Here is a 24,994-nt window from a genome sequence, read left to right on the forward strand (position 1 = left end):
AAACGCAAATGTTCAAAAATAGCAAATGTGACTGAAAAACATATTTAATTACCCATAGTTTTATTACTACCAACTGACACCTGAATGTGTGGTTATCTGGGATGTTTCTGTTCCTTTCAATTTACAACTTGAGAGGGGAGGGATTTGAGCGTCAGGGGACAACTAGTAATAAACTAAAAGAAATGCTTCAGGGCTGTGTCGGAAGCGGCATGTTGTATATATATTCCTTAAAATGTTATCCATTCATAAAATATAAATTCGACCATCCTCCCCTATAACGTGCCATTTATCATCATTCCTAACAGCGTCATATTAAATTTGTACATAAATACAGTTAATACACTTCATTAAAATAATGAAGATAAGTAGGGGCGTGTCTTTAAAATTAGTTAGGAAAGATAATTTGAAAATCTGGCATAATTTACAAAAATCTAGCATAATTCAGACCCGTGTTTGGCATCATCGCGAGTCTCGAGTATGGCAACCCTGCACAAGTGTTACCCCGAAGAGAAGGAAGGAAAGGAAGAGAAGAAGGAAGGAAAATACCTTGAACCTGAACCTGAACCTGAACGAGAAATGACCCGGACGACCATCTACGGCCACAAAAGATAACAACATTGAGCGTGCACGTGATATGGTTCTGTTAGACAGAAGAGTGACTATTGATGAAGTGCAGCACAATCACTAATTTCCAGAATGGATTGCGGCCCATGATACACCTTCTGACCACAAAAACCGGATCACTGCTCGTTGTTCCTCTTCGGTGCAAATTCCCAATAGAGCGGCCATGATCTATCTGCAACAAAAGGAAGATAAATGGGGGAATTAGGATCAAACTTTCATAGCATGACCACAACAGCATAACAATAAAATAAACGAGGACAGAGATCAGTATAAACAATGTAAAAAACGTTATACCTACATTGCCGATAAATTATGACCTTCCCTCGTATAAATAACTTTATGGGTTTTGTTGTTCGTATGCATTTTTGAGATTCTTTGTAATGAAGTTACGCTTCTAAGCAATCTTCTTCTTTTCTAATTATTATCTCTTCCTTTATATGACTTCAACATTTCCGTCTTGAGAAAGAGACGTGTAAACTTCAGTAAGTAATTTATCACTTGAAAATTGGAAGAGAAGTTAAATCGGAAAGACTGAGAAGATGAAAGCCAGAATTATTATCATTTAGAGAGAGAGAGAGAGAGAGAGGGTGATCTACAAAGGAAGAAAAAACAGAACTCTGCAATTGATAATCCTATTATTGAACGACACACAAAAAAAAACATTTGCAACAAAGGAATATGTTAGGTTTTTTTTTTTTTTAAAAAAAAAAAGATGAATTCAAAGAAAGAAAAGTAATACTCATTCCATTTGATGATTTTAATTAACTCTCTGAGATAAAATTTTCTATACATAAAATATTAACTTAATTCTTACTTTGCAGAGAGAAAGTATATTTCCTTCCTGCTCAACAACAATGTAATTGGTTGTCGAATTCAAATTGAAGAGTAAACAAAACTCACACGTCACCTTTTATAATACTAATGTTCAGAAATAAATTATCCTTTCTATTCAAACAAAAGCAATTTTTTTTTCGGTTTTACGCTACATAATGTACTAGCAGAGCGCTCGTTCTTCGCACGGGGACAATACGTTTTATTTTGGACATAAAGGGCAATGAGGGAAGAACTTGGATTTAACAGGTATCGGAACTGTCACTGTTCATCTCAGAGACCCTGAAAACTATGTAATCGACACCAATATTGGTCACCTTCGATCATTTTATATATATATATATATATATATATATATATATATATATATATATATATATATATATATATATATATATATATATATATATCCCCTCCGGGACTGTATTTGGATTTAAACGGCATCAGAAGTGTCACTGTTCATCTAACTATGAATTGAGCACTAATATCTGTCACTTTGGCCCAAAAGTAGGTATACACCCCTGCGTTGATCAAGTATAACATTCTAGCTTATAAGTTTATGTGCTTTGGCTATTCCGAGTTTAAAATATAAGCAAAAATGCATTAAGGACAAACAATAAAGAACCTAAGTCTACCTGATGGATAACAATAAGAAATGATATAAAAACAATGAGTTGACCAGTACGGGACTGTATATATATCCTTCCTCCTCTCCGAAGTTGCGGGGATAAATTTGGATTTAAACGACTTCGAAAGTATCACTGTTCATCTCAACGACCCCGAAAACTATGGCCCCGACAATATTATCGGTGTTTTTTGATCATTTTTATTTATCTCGCTCTCCCGTAAGTTGCACCGTCAAAGTGAAATGATAAAAATCATAATAGGTAAGAACCTCATCTATGTTGATAATTTGATCGAAATCGGTCGGATGGTTCAAGAGTTATAAAGTCACAAACATGGTCCCTTTCATTTTTATACACCGGGTGTTTCAAAACAACACCGACAACGTTTGGGACGTGGTTCCTGACACGAAGTTAAGAGAAAAAGTATAGATCAACTTGGGTGCACAAATGCTTCCTCTCGGAGTTACAGGCTGTCGAAAACATGAAAAGATGAACTATGAAGTTCCATAGCTCCAAAACTATGGGACGTACCGTAGTCGGGTCAAGGCTTTACTAGGGATGAGCACGAGTCGAGACACACTGTAAAATTCGAGACGAGTCGAGACACGAGTCGAGTCGAGACTGCTCGTAAAAATCTCGACTCGACTCGAATGTCTCGAAAATTTTTCCATAACTTTTAATATTATTATGAAGAAATTATTCACTCAGGAACAGCCTTGAAACCAATTCCAGCGTTTATTACTTTAGAAAGGTACAGAACGCATAAATTTAGTAGTTAATCTTTCGAAATCAAGATTTTAATTTTCAGCTCAATTCAGTGAATTAAAACTAATAATTAATGCCGTGATATTTGATTGTATTTCAAATATAATAATAATAATAATAATAATAATAATAATAATAATAATAATAATAATAATAATAATAATAATAATAATAATAATAATAATAATAATAATTGATTATCTAGTTTGTATAAAACTATTGAAATAAAGTGAACTTCATAAATTCTCTGAATGAGCAATTGGCAGTCTATAGTAATTTAGCATAGTTATAATTATTGTATTCTCGTTCCCATGAACGCAATAGTGCTATATAACTTCTGGATTATTTGCTTCCAGACCTACCTTCTATTGATATAAACCCGTCCAGGCGATAGTAACATCACCTACCGAGGAATGGCTGCACGTCAGACACACGTACAGTGCATGTAGTATCAGTGTGTAGTGGGGAAAGCGCGGGATCTGAGTTTGACCGACGAGGGTAGGTTGTAATGGCTCGGAGAATCGGCACGAGAATTTCGGAAACTGCAGGACTTATCGGGTGTTGGAGGAGTGCTGTGGCGAGTGTCTTCAACAAGTGGACCCACCACCAAAGGGAAACGAGGACCAAACGTCGAAAGGGTTGGGTGCCCTCACCTCATTACAGATGTCGGACGTTGTAGGGTGAGCAGACTGGTAAAAAAAGGACAGATAGCGAACTATGGCGGAACTAACATCAGACTTTAATGCTGGGCAAAGTACAAGTGTATCTAGCACACAGTACACCGAACAATCCTAACGATGGGCACCCGCAACCGACGATCCATCCATATGCGAATTTTAACACCACAACATCGGCAACTACAACTGAAATGAACATGTGATCATCACCACTGGACCTTGGCGCAATAACAGAGCGTTGCGTTGTGTTATGAATCCCGATACCTTCACCATAACGATGAGAGGGTGCGATTCCTTCATGTTCCAAGGGAACAGCTCCTTGACACCTGTACTACGGGACGGAGACAAGCTGGCGGCGGCTTAATTATTATCTGGGGAACATTTACGCGAGCATCCATGTGTCTAGTGGAGTTCGAGCAAGGCACCATGACGGCCTAGGCATATCGCACACTGCTGGCAGACTACGTACACCCCTTCATGACGACCATATTTCCCAATGGTAGTGGCATTTTTCGACAAGATATTGTTCCATGTCACAAGGCCAGGAGTGTGATGGAGTGTTTTGAGGAACACAGGGGTGAGTTCCAAGTGATGTGCTGGTCTCCAACTCACCGGATCTGAACCCAGTCGAACACATGTGGGATCTGATTGACCGTGACGTCAAAGCCCATCATCCCCTCCCCAGAATTTATGGGAATTAGGTGACCTGTGGGTGCACATGCGGTGCCAACTCTCTCCAGCGACATACCAACGATCATTGCGTCCATGCCAAGACGCGTCGCCGTTGTTATCCGTGCGAAAGTTGAACATACTGACAATTAGGATGTAGTCATAATATTCTGGCTGATGTGTGCGTATATTGTAACTCATATATTTTGTCACGACTCGAATTTCGAAAGGTCTCGTCTCGAATTCGAGTCGAGTCGAGATTGAAGCTGTCAAATCGAGACACGAATCGAGACACAAACTGTAGAGTGGAGACAGAGTCGAGACAACATTTTCTTGAGACGAGTCGAGACAGGCTTAAATCTCGACTCGTGCACGTCCCTAGGCTTCACTTAGGAACTATTATGCCCCCAATTCAAATATCCAAGTTTCAGAATCCTACGATATTCCGCAACAATTTTTATAGAGGTAGTTGGTGAGTACTTCAAATTATATGCCCGAGCCAAAGTCCCTCTATAAAAATTGTTTCGTGAGTACCTTAGAAGTCTGAAACATATTAGTCCCTATGTGAAACCTTGACGCAACTACGGTAGGTCCCATAGTTTTGGAGCTATGGATCTTTAAAGTTCATTTTTTTCATTTTTTCGGCAGCCTATAATTCCGAAAGAAAGCGTTTGTTCACCCAAGTTGATCTATACTTTTTGTCTTATCTTGATGTCAGGAATCACCTTCCAAAAGTTGTCGTTGTTTTGAAACGCCTTGTACATAGTTTTAATTTGATGTCATGTCATGATTTCATGTCTTTCTCGTGATAATTATAGTAAGCACGATACTTGTATCATATGACCTATAACACTACGTGACCTAGAAAGACCTTTGACCTGATAGAGAGGTGACTCACTAATACTAACAAGGGAACCTTCCGAAAATGATAGTTGCAGTGAAAGATGTGGCCTATGCCAATTGAAAGAGCTGTAACAGAGATGAGCATTCCCAAAAAGTTGGCTGCCCATAGCAATAGGTTCAAGAAATATAAGGGGTGGAAGTTCGGGACACAGCAAAGTTGGACAAGGGGAAAAAGTGCAAATTCCGCAAAAAAGGGGGGCACGGCAAAATACAATGCTGACAAGTGATGCATAGAAAGAGACTTGCCGCAATAGGCAACAAATGAAGGCCACCAGTGGGGTTAACAGTGTTGCCAACTGCAATGAAAAGTACATGTTTTCAAAGAGCACTATATGTAGTGAGTGCAATATTCAGTGTCATGTAGAACATAAGATATGACGTGTATAATCAGTGGTACAATCTAACAAAAGAGAATAGAAAAAACAGAAGTACGAAAAATACGGAAAAGATGAAGTTGGTCATAATGCGCCACATTTGATCACGAGCTGTTCATATTAGAATGAACAAAACAAGAAGCACCAACTATGCAGGAAACCGACGTACCTAGAGTCGAAAAGAAAAACGATTTCCAAAGTTGGCAGCACTGGCCATGAAAATCCAGACAATTCTAATATAGTTAGGCTACTCGCTTCACAAAAAGAAAATTCCTGCAAGAGGCATTAGCCTTCGCATCATTTGTACATGCTCGTCCACATTGCACGTGCAATTGTTCGATGAGACAATGGTCCAAACAGAAGATACATTTGCAGTGAGCACAGCGGAATACTGCCAATCCGTCATACATGGTACAATGATCGCCTGTGAATGTCTCGAAACAGTACTCTATAGGTGTCGGAACCTTTGGTGGTCTTTCTATCACATATCCACACCAGTAGAAAGTAAACATAATCAAAGGCTTGATCTGCTGTGTGTAGCTGTCTGCAGTACTATCATCGCCTATATGATGTATCCAGAGTGTCCCACCTAACTCTGCGACGGAAATAGTTTCAAAACGAAAAAAAAATGTGACACATCCAGTTGTGCAGGAATGTACCCATGTCAGCGGGCGAGAAACTTCTGTGAGACGCAAGTGCCCCCAAGTCCTCCATCATAGGGTCCCAGGGGCCAACTTCAAACTTTCAAATAGCACCATCGGTCGAGTTATATTTCTTTCGATAAATCATGGAATATGCAACAACGCATATCAGAAATATTTACTATATGGGATTTCAAAATGGCCGCCAAAAATATCTGCTCGGTGACAAGAACAACGTGCATTTTTGGCGGCCATTTTGAAACCCGTGCTTCATATGGCAAATGTTTCTTATAGGCGGTGTTGTATCTATCCAGAGAAATATCATCCGCCCCCAGTTTCCATTTGAAATGTTGCGGTTGACCCCTCGAGCCTTATGATGGGGACCCTGGGGACTTGCTTCTTACAAAGTTTTCTTGGCCCTCGACATGAGTACATTCCTGTGCAATTGAATTTGCAACATCTCTTTTCGCTTCGCAGCAATTTGAGATCACAATGTTCGATGCCAATGTAAGACACAACATATATTTGTGGCGGCCATTTTGAAAAAAACATGCTTCATATAGCAAATGTTTCCTATATGTGCTGTTGCACATTCCATGATCTATCGAGAGAGGTACCACTCGGTCCCTGTTGCCATTTGAAAGTTTGAAGTTGGCTCCTGGGGCCCTATGATGGGGATCCTGGGGGGAACTTGCTTGTCACAGACTTTTATCATCCCCTGACATTGGTACATTCCTGCACAACTGGATCCGTCACATTTTTGTTCGTTTCTCAAATCTTTCAGGTCACAAAGTTTGGTGGGACACCCTGTATATTCCCACATACAACCAACCATAACATAATGTTTACTTCTATTATAGGTTGTTGGCTCAACCCAGCCATTTCATGTTCCCCGACTTGGCATTGCCTCAATCACTCTAGCATTGATGCATTCCGAGTGATGCCTGTTGCCTTAATTTTCTTTTTGTGAAGCGAGTGGCCTAACTATATTAGACTTGTCTGGATGTTCAGGCCAGTGCTGCCAACTTTGGAACTGGTTTTTCTTTTCGACTCTAGGTACGTTGGTTTCCTGCATAGTCGGTGCTTCTTGTTTTGTTCATTCTAATATGCACAGCTCGTGATCAAATGTGGCGCATTATGGCTTCATCTTTTCCGTATTTTTCGTACTTCTGTTTTTTCTATTTTCTTTTGTTAGATTGTATCACTGATTATACACGTCATATCTTAGGTTCTACATGACACTGAATATTGCACTCAATTCATATAGTGCTCTTTGCAAAACATGTACTTTTTATTGCAGTTGGCAACACTGTTAACCCTACTGGTGGTCTTCATTTGTTCCCTATTGTGGCAAGTCTCTTTCTATACATCACTTGCCAGCATTGTATTTTGCCGTGCCCCCCCTTTTTTTTTTTGCGGAATTTGCACTTTTCCCCCTTGTCTAACCTTGCTGTTTCCCGAACTTCCACCCCTTATATTTCTTGAACCTATTGCTATGGGCAGCTAATTTTTGGGGAATGTTCATCTCTGTTACAGCTCTTTCAATTGGCATAGGCCATATCTTTCACTGCAACTATCATTTTCGGAAGGTTCCCTTGTAAGACCCAGAGACCGTGAAACTTTGTAATATACTCACATAAGAATCGCGAACCTACCAACGTAATTCTGACAGGGAATTCTAACAAAAGATCTACTAATTCTTGTTGTGTATCAATTTTGGGCAAGAACCGTGAATTCATTGTGAGTGTTCTTTCATGCATTTTTATAGTGTATAAACATATTTTATCTTGAAACGTAAACCTACCTGACAATATTCAAAATATTTATGAAGTTGAAAAACAATGCTGTGTAGCATCAGGGGAGCAGAGTGTCTTCAATACCGAGAAGTGGGGAGATTTGAGGCTTACGAGGTGTGGCAATTAAATAACGAGACTGGTGTCATAAATGTGATGTATTGCAAAGAAAATTACAATTGACTGTTATCCCCTTCAATATACTCCTCTTCCCTATCTATACACCGCTGAATACGTGCCTTCCATTGTTCAAAGCAATGCTGTAGGTCATCAGATGTCACATGTTCAACAACTCTGCCGTTTTTCGTTTCACCTCTTCCACAGACTGAAAATGTGTTCCCTTTAATGCACTTTTCACTTTTGCAATAGATAAAAGTCACAGGGAGCCAAGTCTGGGGAATATGGAGGATGTTCGAGCACAGGAATGAGCTTGGCTGCTAAAACCTGCTTCACAGAAAGGGCATTATGGGCAGGCGCATTGTCTTGGTGGAGGATCCATGCATCGTTCTTCCACAAATCCGGTCTCTTCTTCCTTATTCTTTTCCTCAGCTTGATTAGGACTTCTTTGTAGTACGCCTAATTCACCGTTTGACCCTGAGGCACTCATTCAGTCATGATGATATCCCTGATATCGAAAAAAAAAAAAAAACGATGAACATTACCTTCACTTTCGACTTGCTCATTCGTGCTTTTTTCATTCTTGGCGATGTGGGAGTCTTCCAGTGCATGGATTGACGCTTAGTCTCGATGTCATACTGGAAAAACCATGTTTCATCACATGTGAAGACGCGTGTTAGCAAGTCTGGTTCTACTTTGAGTCATTCCATGATGTCACAGCAAATGGTCTTTCGAATGTCTTTTTGTTCCTGAGAGAGGTTTTTCGGGACAATTTTTGCACAAACTTTTGTCATGTTTAAATTGCCATGCAAAACTTGTCTTACTGTCTCTTAGTTAATGTTCGCAATGTCTGCGATCATCCGAATGCACAGACGTTTGTCTTTCCGCACAAGTTCATTAATTTTTTGATCATTTTCGTTCGTTCTTGAACTCAAAGGGCGGCCGGGTCGTTCATCATCTTCAATCTCCTTCCTACCTTCTGGAAATCTTTTGTGCCATTCGAAAACTCGCGCACGTGACATAACATTATCACCATACACCTCTTTTAACATTACACAACATTCCGTCGGTGTTTTGTTTAATTTCACCAGAAATTTGATGTTAGTGCGCTGCTCAACTTTACTGTTCACCATGATTCCGGCACTACTACAGAACACTGTCCTCTTCATGCAAGCCTATGCAAAGAAAAGAAAGGCTTTCAGAATCATGAAACAAACAGTGGCTGCTCATGAAGGTTCAAGATCAACAACACATCACTAGTTACCTCCTTCCCCACGATTCTGCGCGACAGGACGTGGGCAGTCTCGTTATTTAACTGCCACACCTCGTATTTGGGCTTAGGAGGTAAGATATTACGGTAGATGAATCTGAGGTGAACCTATTGTATATTATGTATCAGGCGACGTAGATGAAGTGACAGTCGGACACAAATCATCACATTTCTCCGCAAAAAACTAATTTCAAATTAGATTATTGGGGGATACATTACCCCAGTTCCAAGATTGAGGGGGATATGTCCCTCTCATCCCCCCGGGATTTGGGCCAGTGCTCTCTGAACATACATGAGTAAATTAGGTTCAGTTTGGAATCATAACTTAAACCTGGATTTGTTTCCTTGTAAAAGTGCATGTGCTTCCGATTCTATGTTAATCTCTCGGGCCGTGTCTTAATCCAGATTGGTTCAGCAAGATGACGAACTCCGAAAACCCAGATTAAATGTGTGGTGATCTAGAAAAAAAGATGTCACATCGGGAATCGAACATGTGAATGATTCGAACCAGAATAGTAGATGCCATTAAGTCATTATAAAACGGCTAATTCCAAGGTCAGATTGGATCCCGGGTCTATCGGGATTTCCGTATGTCTCCAGGTCAAACTGAGTGATAGATCTGAGCTGTAGGGTGGATGTTCGATCTCCACGAAGCCACAATCACTGCTGCCTTGGCGACAGTCTGTGTGGACTGGAGCAATGCGATAAGCGAGCTCAAGCCACAGCGACTGATTCAATGACTGCCACAAATGAGCTGACGCAGTTAGACAGTTGAGACTAATACATTGGGTGATATCAATAAAACGGAAAAGTTACTCATTATTCCCTATTTTCTAGTAGTTACTCGCATTGGTATCAATAAAAAGAGAACTGAGCACTACTCGTCTCGGCTGACCTCGGAGAAGCCCCGCTCTTTTGGAGAAACCACACCTCTATTCTCGAGCCGAGTAACTACTCCGCGTTTGATATCAATAAAAATCTAAGACTCCTGTGTGATGCTAGTAACTTCTCCAAATTTGTGGAGCAAGCTAAATAGGTGACTCCGTGAGAAATAAGGCAGAGTATTGTGACAATTACGCTCACACACTCAATTAATTGTTCTTATATTAAAATTAAAACATATTTATATGTAAATTCAATTTATTTTGAAAGTCAAGGAAAATTTTATTTTATTTCATTTAGCAACCAAGCAACCTCTTTCATTTGTCCCAGGTAAAGAAGTTTCTCTGCTTTTCAGAAAGAAAAAAAAACATAAGACGGTAACCGCACTAATAGACCACCCATTTTTCTACCTCGCCAGTAAACGGTAATGGAATTTGCTATTGTTACTCCAGCCATACTGTCGCACTACCTAAGTACCTCCATATCGCAAATATCACGTCACAGACACACAGGAACCAAAATTTTTTATCTACAATCTTCGCAAGTGCTTATGAAACTCTTTAACATCACGTACTAGCCCAAAAGAGACGCTAGAAACCAAAGCCAAGCCATCAACCGATTTTTGGGGAAATGGTGTCACGAACTTCAAGCGGCGAATCAGAATCCGAAATTCAAAATTCACAAAGAAAAGAATGAAGTGTCTATTTTAAAAAAAAAAAAGAAAGAAAGAAAGAAAGAAAGCTGGGAGAACGCCTACACGGAAGAGAGGTTACTCTAAATCGACTCTTCATCGTAAAAACATCACCAATGCGCGACTCATAAGGATACGTCAACTTATATATATATATATACTTAAGTGATTAATTTAATAAGAATGGCTAGCTAAAGACCCCTTGCAGCCAGCTACTCAAACCATGCGTTATCCACAGCAACATAGTCATTACAAAATTACTTAGCTAAATATTTAAAACATTAGCCACAGATATTATTTTTATCATCTTACGGTGACGCTACGTAATTTGTGATTTTGAACTGAGTCTGTGATTGATCTATATACGTGGACTTCCTGTATTCAGAGAGGAAAAGTAGGGCGATGGATGGCGGATATATATAAACTGTGCGAGTGAAATTTAAGTGCAGATGGATGTGATAAGTGACGCGGTGGCTCAGTGGTAGAGCGTTCACCTCTGGTGCTTGGGGTCCCGGGTTCGATCCCAGCCCCCGCCAAGTGAACTTTGTGGTGGACAAACATCGTGCTCGTGGGTTTTCTCGGGGTTCTCCCGTTTCCTCCCACTTTCTTCATTCCACCATTTCACTCATCTCTCATCATCACCGTCTCCTTTAGCCTAACCGGCATAACCGTGGGACGTAAAACTTAAAGATTTCATTTTTTTTTTATTTTCCAACTGATATAGTATATGTACCAAGCTATGTTTTGTTTATGCAAATCTTTTAAAATTGAGAATTCACTAGAGTTCATTAGAAACAGTGCACTAAATTTTCTCAAAAGCATACTATCGCTTCTAAACTATTTCCCCAGTAAGTCTTGCAAGCAACATAAACCATTAATTCTTTCATTCCGCAATCCGATTCTTAAACTTATTTCCATTTCTTTTATTAATAAAAAGAGGTAGTAACTGTGGGCGAATTACTTAATAGTCGGTTATGTCTGGGAGGAAAACAATAAATCATTTTGCTAATTAATATTCAGTTTAATAGAAATTTTTGTTTGTATAACTACGTCATGGTAATTATAAAGAATCGAATATCGTCAGTTTAGTTGAGTAGAAATAAATTGTTGCTAAATTTTACAGTCAAGATAAAATAATTTGAATATTACGTTGTACAGTGAAGAATGTGTTAACAGAAATCATATTATTTGGTCAAAACAGTCAAAAGTCTGATTCATTTTCAGTAAAGTCAATTAATTCATTTTTTTTGTAAATCCAAATTAACTTTCTTGTTGATTTTTGTAAATATAAACTTCTTTCTCGTTAAACTTATTAAAAGTCTATTTGACGTTAGAACCAAAGCATTTATGTGGTTATCATTTCAAAGATATGCCTATTTCTTTAACTGATATTAGCATACCTAGAAGTTATTTCAAATTACCCTGAACAGAAAAAGTTGAAGCACGGTTACATTGACCATCAGAAATTTTTTATCTAAATTAACTCATTTTTTAAACTTTAAATTAAACTTTCCTTGTTTGTTGCTTTTAAACTATTTTTGCTATCTCTACACACTTCGGTGATAGTCAGTGTAGCCAACTGAACAAGCCATTAGTGAAAAATCTTTCTTTCAGCTTTGCAGCTTGTGAGATTTTTGCTCCGCATATTTAAATCACTTCATTATTAACTACGCACCTGTTTTCCTAGCGCCTTGGAGACACCGTTATGGGGAAAACAGGATCGATTAGACATTAGGTCATCTTTCGTTATATATATCAATTTTTTTTATTCCAAACCATCTTAGCAAAACTGTATTTTTACCTTGGAGAACTGAAGTTCGAGCCCCGTGGAGTCAACTTCAATTCTCCAAACTCTCATTCATTTTTTTTATTTCATTTGTGTAATAGGCAGATGAGTTGTCGCTCATCAGTACCATTCACTTTTCAAGTACAAGGTCAGGTATTCACTTTTCTGATTCATTTTACAGTATATGATTGTTTTACTACGTAGAAAAACTTATAAACTGCATAGAAATGTTGGAAAAGGAGATTACAAAACGAATTATAAGTTTATGAAAGAAAATGTAGAGTGGTTAGCACAACATTTTTTTAAGGAAAATCAACCGAAATTCGGGGTGGTGCATTACGTAATGATGAAAAGATGCGGGTTTTCTTCAAGAGCGCCGATCCTGTGGGGGTCAGGGGGCCCGGGCCTCCCAAAGCTCGTGTGGGCCCCCTATTGTATTTATGAATATACAATATTTGGCATAATTAGAGTGCAATTTGTCTTAAAATCCTGATATATATACCTTCTGCATCTGAATGTCCCCCCCCCCCAAATTTACAGAGAAATCGGTGCCCTTGGTTTTCTTGCGTTACGTGAGTGATCCGGGATTCCAGGTCGGAATGTCAGGGGATTCTGGTGTGGCTCAAAGTACTGTGTCTATGACTACCTGAAAATGGATTGTTTCCGGAAGTGTGCGTAATATGCAAACAGCAAAGGCAGAGTGGCAAGAACAATATACATTTCCGGGTGCTATGGAAGCACTTGACTATACACAAGTGGCATAAAAGAAACCTAGTATTTTGGAGAGTAATACGTTAATAGGAAGAGCTATTTCGTGGCTAAGCGGTTAGCGTACATGCCTTTGGCAAAGGAGACCCGCGTTCGATTCCCGGCAGGAGCTCATGTGGTAGCTCATGTGGTTCGGATTCCACGTTAATCAGTGGGTTCCGTCTCATATAGGCATGCTACTGAAAAGAACGTTAAACTAATAATCAACTCAACTCAACGTTGATAGAAAGGGTGTATACATGAGAATGTATTTTGTTTATGTCAAGGCGAAAGGGGACACGTATGGTGTGGAAAACGCAATCAGATGGACGTGCATTATGACGTGAGTGGCTGAACTTTTTTAAAAGAAAACAAAGGAGTCAAGTGCCTGATTTCGTTCTTAAAGGCAAACAATCTACAAAGACCTTGGACAACACGTGATATGCGCTTGTCATGTTAATATTGATATTGCTGGATTCGAATCAACATCCATCAGCTCAAATAGGTTCATTCCCATGGTTTCAGTATTACTTTCTTCTTTCCCGTTTTTTTATTATTTTTTCTTCTTTTTTATTTTTGTTTTATTCTCGCTCGAATATTAAAGATTCTCTTTTGAATTTGTGTCTCAGTCGTAGATGTATTTGATATTTCGTTGCATTTCACTGTAATTACCTTCAAAGTTTCGGCTTTCCTTCGTCTACTTTCTGGTAGCTGTGACTTTGAAAGTACCACTGGAAACTCTTTTAGAATATCCACAAATGCACTTTGATTGAAGCTGTCGTTGCTACTTGCCCGTTTCATAGCTTTTAAGACACTACGCCATAGGTTAAAAACAACGAAATGACCGCGCGACGGATGGGAGAAATGAGTAATCACTTCTTTTATTGATACGATTCACTGCTAAGCGCAGAAGAAACGCGAGTGAACGTTCATAAATCTGGAGCAGTCTAGACCTGAGTAGTGGCTGGTTTTATTGATACAAAATTGAGGGAGGAGATTACTCCAGCTGTAGTTACTCCGATTCACGAGCAGGACTTCTCAGGAGAAGTTACTTATTTTTATTGATATCATCCATTACTTCCTCCATAGATGGTACTATATTGTGAATGGGGGGAATGTATGTGATGAGTGGAGGACGTATGCAAATGAAATGGTGGAATGATAATGCTGAAGGCTACATCACACACATGTATGCAAATGAGATTAACCTAATTAGACCCTGCATACACTCACAAGCTGAAGGCCAAAGAATTTAAAATCAGTCGGTAGAGCTAAATTAATTAAATGAAAAATTTAGGACAAGTTACTTTAATGATGAGATTCTTATTTTCAGGGTCCTACGCAGTTTTAACGCAAGACCTGAGATAGAAAATTACTCACAAAACAAATAAAATATGCCCAGCAGATTCATGGGGTTTTCCAAATCATAGCATCCGGCCAGAAAAGAAACATGTTACATTAAAATGCTTACACATACCTTTCGCTGCTCTGAGGTGGATGGAAAGGACACTCTCCAAGTAAGCTGCTGAATCCTTTTAATACCGATCCTGGATCGCAAAAATGGTATAACACACTGTACACGCACATCACTCACAAGAGAGAGAGAGAAAAAATATTTTAAAATTTAAATTTCAACACTGATATATTCTCATGAGCTCAGATCTGGCTTAAATTTTGTTAAGAGTCTTCATCCCGGCGAAATTAAAATACCACTAATTTTACAGTAGTTATGTGATATCTTCAAATAGATAAAAGATAATTGAAATATGGAACAAGAGCGCCCTAGACAATATTATTTTGAGTGAGGTACCGTTATCACAAGTCACCTAGTGGCTTTCCGTTTTCAGCTGTTTAGAAACGCGAAAATAAATGCCGATTTTCAAAATGGCTCGAAATCGAAAGCAGATAAGTGAGTCGTGATAACGGTTTCTCATGTAAAATAATATTGTCTAGGGTGCTCTTGTTCCATATTTCAATTATCTTTTATCTATTTGAAGATATCACATAATTACTGTAAAATTAGCGGTATTTTAATTTCGCCGGGATGAAGACTCTTAAGTTCACCGTTCGTGCACGCGTTATTTTAAATCTTCACTCGCATCTTCTTCTTTGTCAAATCTCTGCTCCTTCCTGCGGTTCTTCGACCACTTCCGGTCCTGAAGATTCCTGTGTTGTCGCCGGGAACTCTGGAGTAGCTCAGATTACTCTCTCCTCCTGGAACTCTGGATCACAGACGATAGATGATCCTCCGCATCTGGTCCTCTGTTCTCACTTTCTCTATCTGGGACTGCAGGGGACGGTTGTCAACACCCTGGATGTTGATGCCTGTTCGTGTTACAGCCACACGTTGAATTGAGCGTCTTAAGAAAGGAGGATTTTGTAATAAAATTTGGTGGTAGGAGAAAACGATTCCGGAGTATAATTTAGCTCTACCCATACCTCCGTAAGCAGAACTTTATAATGTATTCAGGTATTTCTGCTAGCAATTTTATTTGCAGTATCTGTATTCATATATGACGCATGTTTACACAGTATAATGAACAAAATGGGCCTTATGCAGAGTCGATCTGAAGCTTTATTAGTGCCATACTAAAGGGTTCGACTAACATATGTTTCCTGCAGTAGTCAGGCTGTTAGTATGACCCTAATCATACTACAAAACGACTCTGCATAGGGCCTAATAACATTTCTGAATTGTAATTTGTGTACACAACATTAGTTAAAAGGAAGCCTTTAACGAATCTATTAATGCCTCTGTATTGTTAATTTTCTTTTGTATTTGTTATAATTAAACATGCGTCATTACATACATTCTTTATAAATTTATGTTTCAAAAGACAACAGTGAACTTATGATCGAGTGTTATCCGTAAACCATTGATTTATGTCCTTCTTCTGCAAAATATTATCACCATCTTACACTCTAAAGAAAAGAAATTCACCTTTCTCTTACTCAGTATTCGCAGGTTTCCTTACAAAAATTCCCCTTGACCAGGGTTGCCATATATCCGTATTTTGTACGGACTGTTTGTATTTTTGGGTCCGTGTCCGTGTCCGTATCGTACAAAGCATGAAATAAGAAAATGTCCGTACTTGACAGCTTTTGGAGCTGCTCGAAAATTTCCGAATCCAGAATTGCTAAAATTTTGGGCGAAAAGAATTGTGTTTTCATAATATAACTTACGTATATTTTAGTTACTATTAATAAAGTAGGTTATATTTTAAAAAAAAAAAGTGTTTCATTTTTCCATTTCATTTTGTTCATTGGGACATATAGCCGAGCTGCTGACGTCCCCATTACCCCCCTAAAAATTCATTCATTAAAATTCATTTTGTTCATTTTGTTAGATTTAATATAAGTAATTTAATTACATGATTTATTATATTTGTGTTAATGAAAAAAAAATTTAAAACATGTTAGTTTCCAATAGTGTTTTAAGTATTACAGTAAACAATTGTGTGATAACCTAAAAAAAGATGATTTTTAGGTAAGAAATTTCAAAATATTTGTCTTGAGTTTAAGCACTGTATATTTGAGGGGTCGTCATTTTAAGGCTTGTCCATATTTTGGATCAAAAAAATATGGCAACCCTACCCTTGACTGACTCAGAATTTTCCCTTTTCTTATCAAATTTTTTGTTGAGTGTCCAGTTCCTATGACTTGAAGTTATGTGATAAGTAGGGCTCGGAAGTTGAAGACCTAAAAATTGCCTAAAAAGGACCTATAAAAAGATCTAAAGATATCTAAAAAAAATAAAAGGACCTAAAAACTGAAAAAAACGGCGTAAAAATACGAACCAATTTAATTAGAATTACATATTTAATGAATATAATGCTCAAGAAATACAAGCTTCTGGTAGGTGTGTTCTTCCACAAACTGAAGTACAAACTAAAATAAGAAAACTTTCCCCTTCACTTCCCTTGTTGGAAGACATTGTTACGCCTCCTTATCTGACTTGTGATTGTTGCAGATCTGGTCTTATCAGTTCAGTCGTTGAAGAATATTTTATCTTTTGAATTTTCTTTAGTAAAGAAAAGATGTTTAAGAGGTGGTGGTGATTCGAGTTAATGGCCAGTAAATTTATTATCGAAAGATGAAGTGCAGAAGAAGACGTTAAGACCTATGAAAAGCTTAAAACAATACCAATAAACCAAAAACCGCCGAAAAAGCCCAAAAAAGGACAAATAATATCCGCCATTTTCTGGCCTACAATGACCCAAAATGAACGTATGTTAAGCCTCGTCTTGAGGCACTCGTAAAAAAGAGAATTTTTGCTCAACTTCCGAGCTCCTAGTGATAAGATTAATTAGCTATATTAAAGGAAATGCCAACCACATTTGAATTTTTCATTTGCTTTTTGCTTCTATTTTTAAACACTTTTTCCTTCATTTTTTTAAAAACAAAATAATACCCACAACTACTAGCCATTAATGGGTGCAAATTATGCTACTTTGAACGGAGAGGCACAAACTACTGCTATTATATTGATTTATTTCTGAAGAACAAAGAAAACATTTATATTGGTCAATTAGTCAGCACAAGAATTTCCCTGAATTTTCACGTTCTATTGAAAAATTCCAGTTTTCGCTTTTTGCTAAATTTACCAAGGATGTTATAAAATAGAGGATCTGCCCATACAACAAAATCGTAAAGCCATACGTCGCAGCTTTGCCACACTTACTCTGCCCACTCTGCACCACTAAGATCGCAATGTTTCGAGCCAACAATCATGGCGGAAACGAGAGTAGCCAATCAGACGTGCCAGCTCAGACGATGCTCGATTGTTTTTCGGTTTCACTGAGTTCATATAATGAAGATACATATGGGCAGATCCTCTATTTTATAACATCCTTGAAATTTACCTACGAAATTTCCCTCAAATTACGAACACTGCTCTTATGGTAGCGTTGCCTTAAGGTTTATTTAATTTTCCGCTATCTATACGGGAATTTTTGTGAATGTTAAAGATATCAAGGTTAACAGTTGCGTTTGCTAAATAAATAAATACATAAATAAAAAGTATGCGAGAGCCGTACAATTTGACCTTTCAATGGAATCCGAAATATTAGCATTTCTGGAAAAGTTTCTGCATATACGAGTATTAGCATTTAAGCATAAGTTCTTGTTTCATATCCGTGAAACAACAGTGGGTGCAGTCGTACCCCCTCTCCTGGAGCAACCAGTATCTCTATTGCAACCAGAAGTTATGTACTACTGTATTCCAGTTCCAGTACTGAATTGACATAGTTTGGAAGTCTATAGTAAGTAATTTCACACTGTGAAATGAAAGTCATTTGAGAGGTGTAGTGAGAGAGGGAGCTATGTGACAAATCTTGCTTGAAAATTTTAGTTTTTGCCATTTCTAGTCATCTACTGCCATATATCATCTACCATGTGATGACATAGCTCCCTCTATAGTAGATTTCTACAGTAGATATTCTCAGTTCATGAATACGTTCTCAGCAGCATTTTGAGTGGGAGAAGGAGTTATGCCACTTACCAATGGTGTCTAGTATGGCGGTAGAGGAGGTACGAACAGTTGAACAGTAAAATAGTACAAAGTGGTGTTGCAATATCCGATGTTAGCTTTCATATCACGAAAATAACTGCTGTGAAATTAGATACAACACTACTAGGCACACCTTTCTTCAAATATACCTGAAGATACCATTTCGTCACTCCAAAACCAGAAGAAATCTGATTGATTATAATTATTTTATGTGACTACACTTCTTGAAGAAATATCACTATTCTATTCAGAAGGGCGAAACATGTCAGCCCTGAAGTTAAAAGATCTTATGGCAATAATGGCTTATACTCGTCCAGTTTTTCATGGTGTTTACCAAAAACTAACGTCCGCAGAAACAATGGATAGTAAAGATACTCCAGAAGACATACTGTCTTTCTGTAGTTCATATGTAAACCTGTGAGCATGGTTTACATTCAGGCAAAAGCATTTAAAAGTCAAGTTAAAACTCTTTGATATACTATATTAATTTTTCCACATGGGTATACTACAAACATTATACGATACATTTCATAATAAATGCTATTTGCATTGAAATTCATATTTTTCCTTATGCATAATTTACCTAATAATAAAGTAAGGAAAAAAAGACCCTTTATTATACAAATTATGACACAACATGATGTTTTAGAAAATTTAATTTATTTCCATTTCTGGTCCAAGTGGCATTGCTTCCTCTCTCACTAGAGCCCTCATTTGTTTGTTACTGTTTACCAAAAAAAAAAAAAAAAAAATCAGACTGTGTTGAAGAACATAGCAAAGACTCATAGAAGTTTCTAAGTACAAAAGTAGATATTATAGTATGAATCTGCCAAATATGACACACTATGCCCTAGGCAGTGACGAATCCAGGTTTAATCACCTGGGGGGAGTAGCTTTATAAAACCCTTTAATGAGCAACCATTGATTGCATTACCATTAAAAAATTTAATTTGTTTTTATGGTTGCACCATGTTTTCTTGATCATAATTTCGTGATTTTTAAAGTATTTTTGTACTTTGGTTACAAAATACAGGGTGTTTATTTCAAAGCAACATTGCCATAAAATAGGTCTCATGTGTAGCTACTGAGCAGCATTGCCCTATTATGGTAAAATATCATAAGAATACTCTCAGTAATTACCAACAGTTTCGTTGAAATATTTTCCTACAGAACAAGAAACCACAAATTAAAAAATAAAGAAAGAACTTTCGCGGAACGTAGGAGATAAAGCTTCTACAATACGAAATTTGACTGTCCCCTGTTGACGAAGATTAGAAGTATCTAAAGAAGCGGCCCGCAAATCATATATATGAATATTGTATGAAAGCAATAATGCCAATGATAAATGATCACTGAAGTTCGTGCGGATAACGCAATAAAATGCGATGTTGCTTAGAGCAACACTGCCCACTAAAGGGTTAATTTTTTTGTTTACCGAAAATGACTGTTTTATATTACTAGACCTACACTACAACACAACATGTCTGGGGAGCAGGGGCAGAAGATGCCACCAGGACAGCACCCACCCTTCTTGCTCTCTATAGCTTCGTCACTGGCTCTAGAGGCTAGTTTAGTTCTATTTTAGTGTTTATACTAGTTTCTCCAGCATTATAATTTAACTGAAACATCTGCAAATTTACACCATTTACAATTCATTACACAAATTGTTATTGTTACTATTATTATTATTATTATTATTATTATTGGAGTAGTTGTTAGCCTGTCAGAATAGAATCCGCCAGCAAGCGAGCGTAGAATGCAAGCGTTCCCAATGCTACAGCTGTCATATGATTTAGACAACCATCTGATATAACTTTCTCGGATCGTTTGATTCGTTTATTTCGCCGTCTAAATTCGACATATGGAGCAGCATTCATCCTGTCCTCCCTATAAAGTATAAAATAAAAGAACCATAAGGTTAGTGTCAAGATCTCAGATTATATCATTTTCTTTCTTTTTTTTTTTTTTTTTTTTTTTTTAACCCGGCGGCACTGGCGTCTGTTAATGTGACTTGAGCACTGGCGCCTAGTCTCACAGACCCATTAGTTTAAATTTTAAATCTTTACCTAATAATTTTTGTTTAATTTTTTTGTTGACAATTTTATTTTATCACAAGGTAATAAATCATGTTCAAAAGTGTCCATTGAAAAATAAAATTTTCAATTTGAACCCCAATGAAAACCAACGGCCAGCTACTAGTAAGAGGCTACAAAAACAGTTGGCACGGGTCTGTGAGACTTGGCACCAGTGCCGGCAGGTTAAGCTTTTTAGACACGGTCATAGTTTCCATAATCAAGATTCGAACAAACTAAAGAAAGACTGCTTGGGCCTTATGCAGAGTCATTTTGACATATGATTAGCGTCATACTAAAGACCTGACTACTATAGGAAACATATGTTAGTCAAACTCTTTAGTATGGCACTAAACACGAGTCAGAACGACTCTGCATAAGGCCCCTTGAGTTCTGTGCAATTGCTTCAAACAAAATGAATGGAAAACATTCTGTATTACAATTAATCTTTCCAGTATTATTATTTTGGATTAAAATAGTTCATATCTTCATGTTCATCTCCATTGACAAAGAAATATCTGAGTGATAGCTATCACATAACCAAATAAGAAAAATAAAACTCATGAAAAACCCATCATTATCGTAGAACATAGCAAAAAATTAATGACGTTAAAAATAATTCAATTATAACACAGGCTAGTGGTCCCAGCATGATTACCATTCTAGCATGTTATTTCAACAACAAGGGTTCGGCGTTGAAATTAACACAGGCTAGGTGTTACAGGTTTGACACAGAGCTGGTGTTTGGCGCTGTGAAACTAACACCACTGTGGTGTTAAAGAACTTCTTGGGGAAATCGGCAATATCAATGCGGCCTTCAAAACAAAAAAGATTCCCCACCTGTTGTGTAAATGTTATGGAACACGCATCACGGACCCCTCGTGACGCGGAAGGGTTCTTGTACTTTCTAGATGAAATTGAAAAAGAAAACAGAGGGTAAATTTTGTGTATAACTTTAGAGAACGTGACGAGAAAAGAGTTTCGAGTATCGAGACGAGACAATACTTTTCCAAAATTAACGTCTTGTTCCGTCTCGTCTTATGAGTAGCACTAGTGACAAAATACAAGACGAAACAGAAGGTCTCATTTCGTACAGGTTTACGTCGTCAATGAAACGCAAAAAACCTATACGTTTTAGTTTGCGACAATCAGTATAGCACACCACAATAATGGTTTGTTCCAGTTTTTATATTGGGTTACGGCCCACAAAATTTTGCGATGACTAGTACGGAACAACTCGCAGAGTTTTTCTAATAGAAACAGATGCATTTTCCGAGACCAGACACCACTTTTGAGGCTAGACATCCTCACCTCTTGTGTTGTAGGAAATTCCAGTTTTATGTAACTTGTGTTTAGAAGTTATTTAAAAAAAACCTTAGCCGTTTATTCACAGCTATCATCTTCCTTCAGAGACGAAAAAAAGAAAAAATGCCCTAAGAGCTCAAAGCTATGATTTGGTATTGATTGATCTATCTGATACACTTAACTCAAATGAACGCACAAACGTTCTTTTCGTTCTGATGTGTTCATATATTACTTTCACCTGTCCTCGAATGTGTGTTAATATGCTGTTACTGTCTCTAACCATCATAATCATCATGGGTATTCTGCCATTATTGGCAGGTGGCAACTCTGAAGCTTCCATTCTTCACGGTTTTCTACTAATCTATTCGTCTTTCACAAACGATTTTCCCGTTTTTATATCGTCCATCAATTGTAACCTCCTTCGCCCTCTCCCTCTCTTTCCTACCACCATACCTTCTAGTACTTCCTTGATGATACAGTTTCTACTTGATCAATGTCCCAACCAGTTTTCCTTCCTCTTCTTAATAATATCTAAAATTGTTCTTTTCTCCCCCACCATTTCGAACACCCTCTCATTCGCTTCCCGCTCGACCCAACTAATTCTCTCCATTCTTTTTCACACCCACATTTCAAAAGCTTCCATTTGTTTTTCATCATTTTTGCGTAATATCCATGTTTCTCACTCATACAGTACAATACTCCACACGAAGCATTTTATGGGTGTTTTTCTCAACTCTTTATTCAAGGTCCCACACAATAGACTTTTCTTCCTCCTAAAAAGCTTATTTCGCCATTCCTATCCTTGCCTTTATTTCGCGTTCGCACTTTATATAATCACTGATAATACTTCCCAGTTATCGAAAACTAGTCACTAGTTCTATTTTCTTCCCTCCTATTTCTGTATTTGACACCTACTGCTTTGTTCCAATCACCATGGCTTAATTAAACAGAGTACACATTATTTCGTCAAAATTTTGTCATTACCTTATATCAGCGTTTCCCAACCGGTGTGCCGTGAATGGGCCGCTGGTGTGCCGCGAGGAAATTGAAACAAAATTATTAATTCTAAGCAATCAAATTGCAAAGCGTAGGGGAAAATGTATAGCCTATTTGTATTGCACATTACTATGAACCCCTATTATGAACCTACAATTTTAAGTTTCATGCCGTGTTACTTTTCTGTACATTTCTGATGTTGAAAAAAAAGTATTTATTATTGTTATGACAATTATTTCTTCTTTATTGTTGCAGACTATTTTGTAACTTGAAAATTTAAAATATCATTCAATCGTTTCGACAAATTACCTACATTTGTGTTTTAAAAGTAAAAGAGATTAGTTTGTTCGTTCGTTGTTTAGTGATCTTCCTTCGTAGTAAAAGGTTGAATACAATTTTCGAAAAAGAGAGCGTATTTTTATAAACCTGAGTCCAATATTTTATTGCAATTGTTTTCTGTTTTTAAATTAGTATGAAAAATAAGCATAGTAATTTACTACGGGGAAAAAACAGTGATCGAGCTTTCTTCTCTGTGCGAAGGAGATCAGTAATCAAAGAAAAAATACCACTGTGTTGTATATTTACAAATAATAATATCTATAAGTGTGCCGCGAGAATCCAAATTAATCCGTAGTGTGCCGCAAGTTGAAAAAAAGGTTGGGAATCACTGCCTTATATGATATTCAATTAAGCATACTAAATCTGTTAGCGTACCTTTCTGGGTCTGAGGTAGTATATCTGAAGCAGCCATTAGGTTCCTGCCATGTTTGCAACTGGTCAAACCAATCTTCTCGCATGAACTCAATGTAACCTTCCATCCCACATAGCAACACTAAAACATAAAGAAACAATATCTGTAAATACGTATCAGTACTTCTTTATAAAATAATTCTGAAGAGATCTAATATACTGTGCACACACACACACACGCACACACACACACACACACACACACATATATATATATATATATATATATATATATATATATATATATATATATATATATATATATATATATATATATATATATATATATATATATAACCTGCTATAAATAAATTATCATTATTGGCTTCGTCATCATTTCAGTGACTATTTTGCTATTTTACCTTCAAGAATCCACCCTAAGCTAGATACCTGAAGATACTGTGTATTGTATATTCGTTGAAAAGCTCAGTCAAAATGAACCAGGAACACCATACTTGATTTCGGCAAAAGCTTTGGAACAAACAAATCATTCAGCTGTAGCAAGAGCAGTTTTGTGATGCATTACGTAAGTACAATAATCGATGGTACTCTCATTTGTAGTCTCTCTCCTTGATAAAATTACCTCAATTTCTTGATTTCAAAAATAATTTTACTGAGTCCCCATTTATTTTTTTTCAAAAGTAACATAACACATTTTCGGAGCTTAAGTTATTTAGCCCTATTTCGTTGAACTTTGTCTGCTTCTTTTATCAATATTATTTCTTAATTCGTGTTTATCCTATTTTCAGAAATTGTACGGCCGACTGAAGATAGAGAAGACAAGTTTCTAATCTTCCTTACAGATTCAGCACCTTATATGCTTAAAGCAGGAAAAGCATTTCAAGTGTTATATCCAAAGTTTACCCATGTAACGTGTGTTGTACATGGTTTTCATAGAGTTGCGGAAGAAGTTCGTGCACAGTTTCCAGGTGTAAATAATGTGATCTCTGCTGTGAAAAAAGTATT

The 24,994-nt window shown here is 37.4% G+C and overlaps 1 protein-coding gene across 1 annotated transcript in view; it reads right to left on the reverse strand.

The window, feature by feature from the left end:
- Positions 1-16,901: 16,901 nt before the first annotated feature.
- The window catches only part of LOC145664921 (UPF0764 protein C16orf89 homolog), a 73,262-nt gene continuing 65,169 nt past the window's right edge, over positions 16,902-24,994 (reverse strand). The window contains exons 5-6 of the mRNA XM_081732025.1: positions 23,993-24,110; positions 16,902-20,792 (exon numbers count right to left, since the gene is read on the reverse strand). Coding sequence (XP_081588151.1) covers positions 20,621-20,792; positions 23,993-24,110 — 290 coding nt within the window. The 3' untranslated portion in view covers positions 16,902-20,620. The remainder of the gene's footprint in view (positions 20,793-23,992; positions 24,111-24,994) is intronic.

Source organism: Thermobia domestica, chromosome 11 (assembly GCF_964235325.1).
Source record: "Thermobia domestica chromosome 11, izTheDome1.hap1.1, whole genome shotgun sequence".
Classification (NCBI taxonomy): Eukaryota; Metazoa; Arthropoda; class Insecta; order Zygentoma; family Lepismatidae; genus Thermobia; species Thermobia domestica.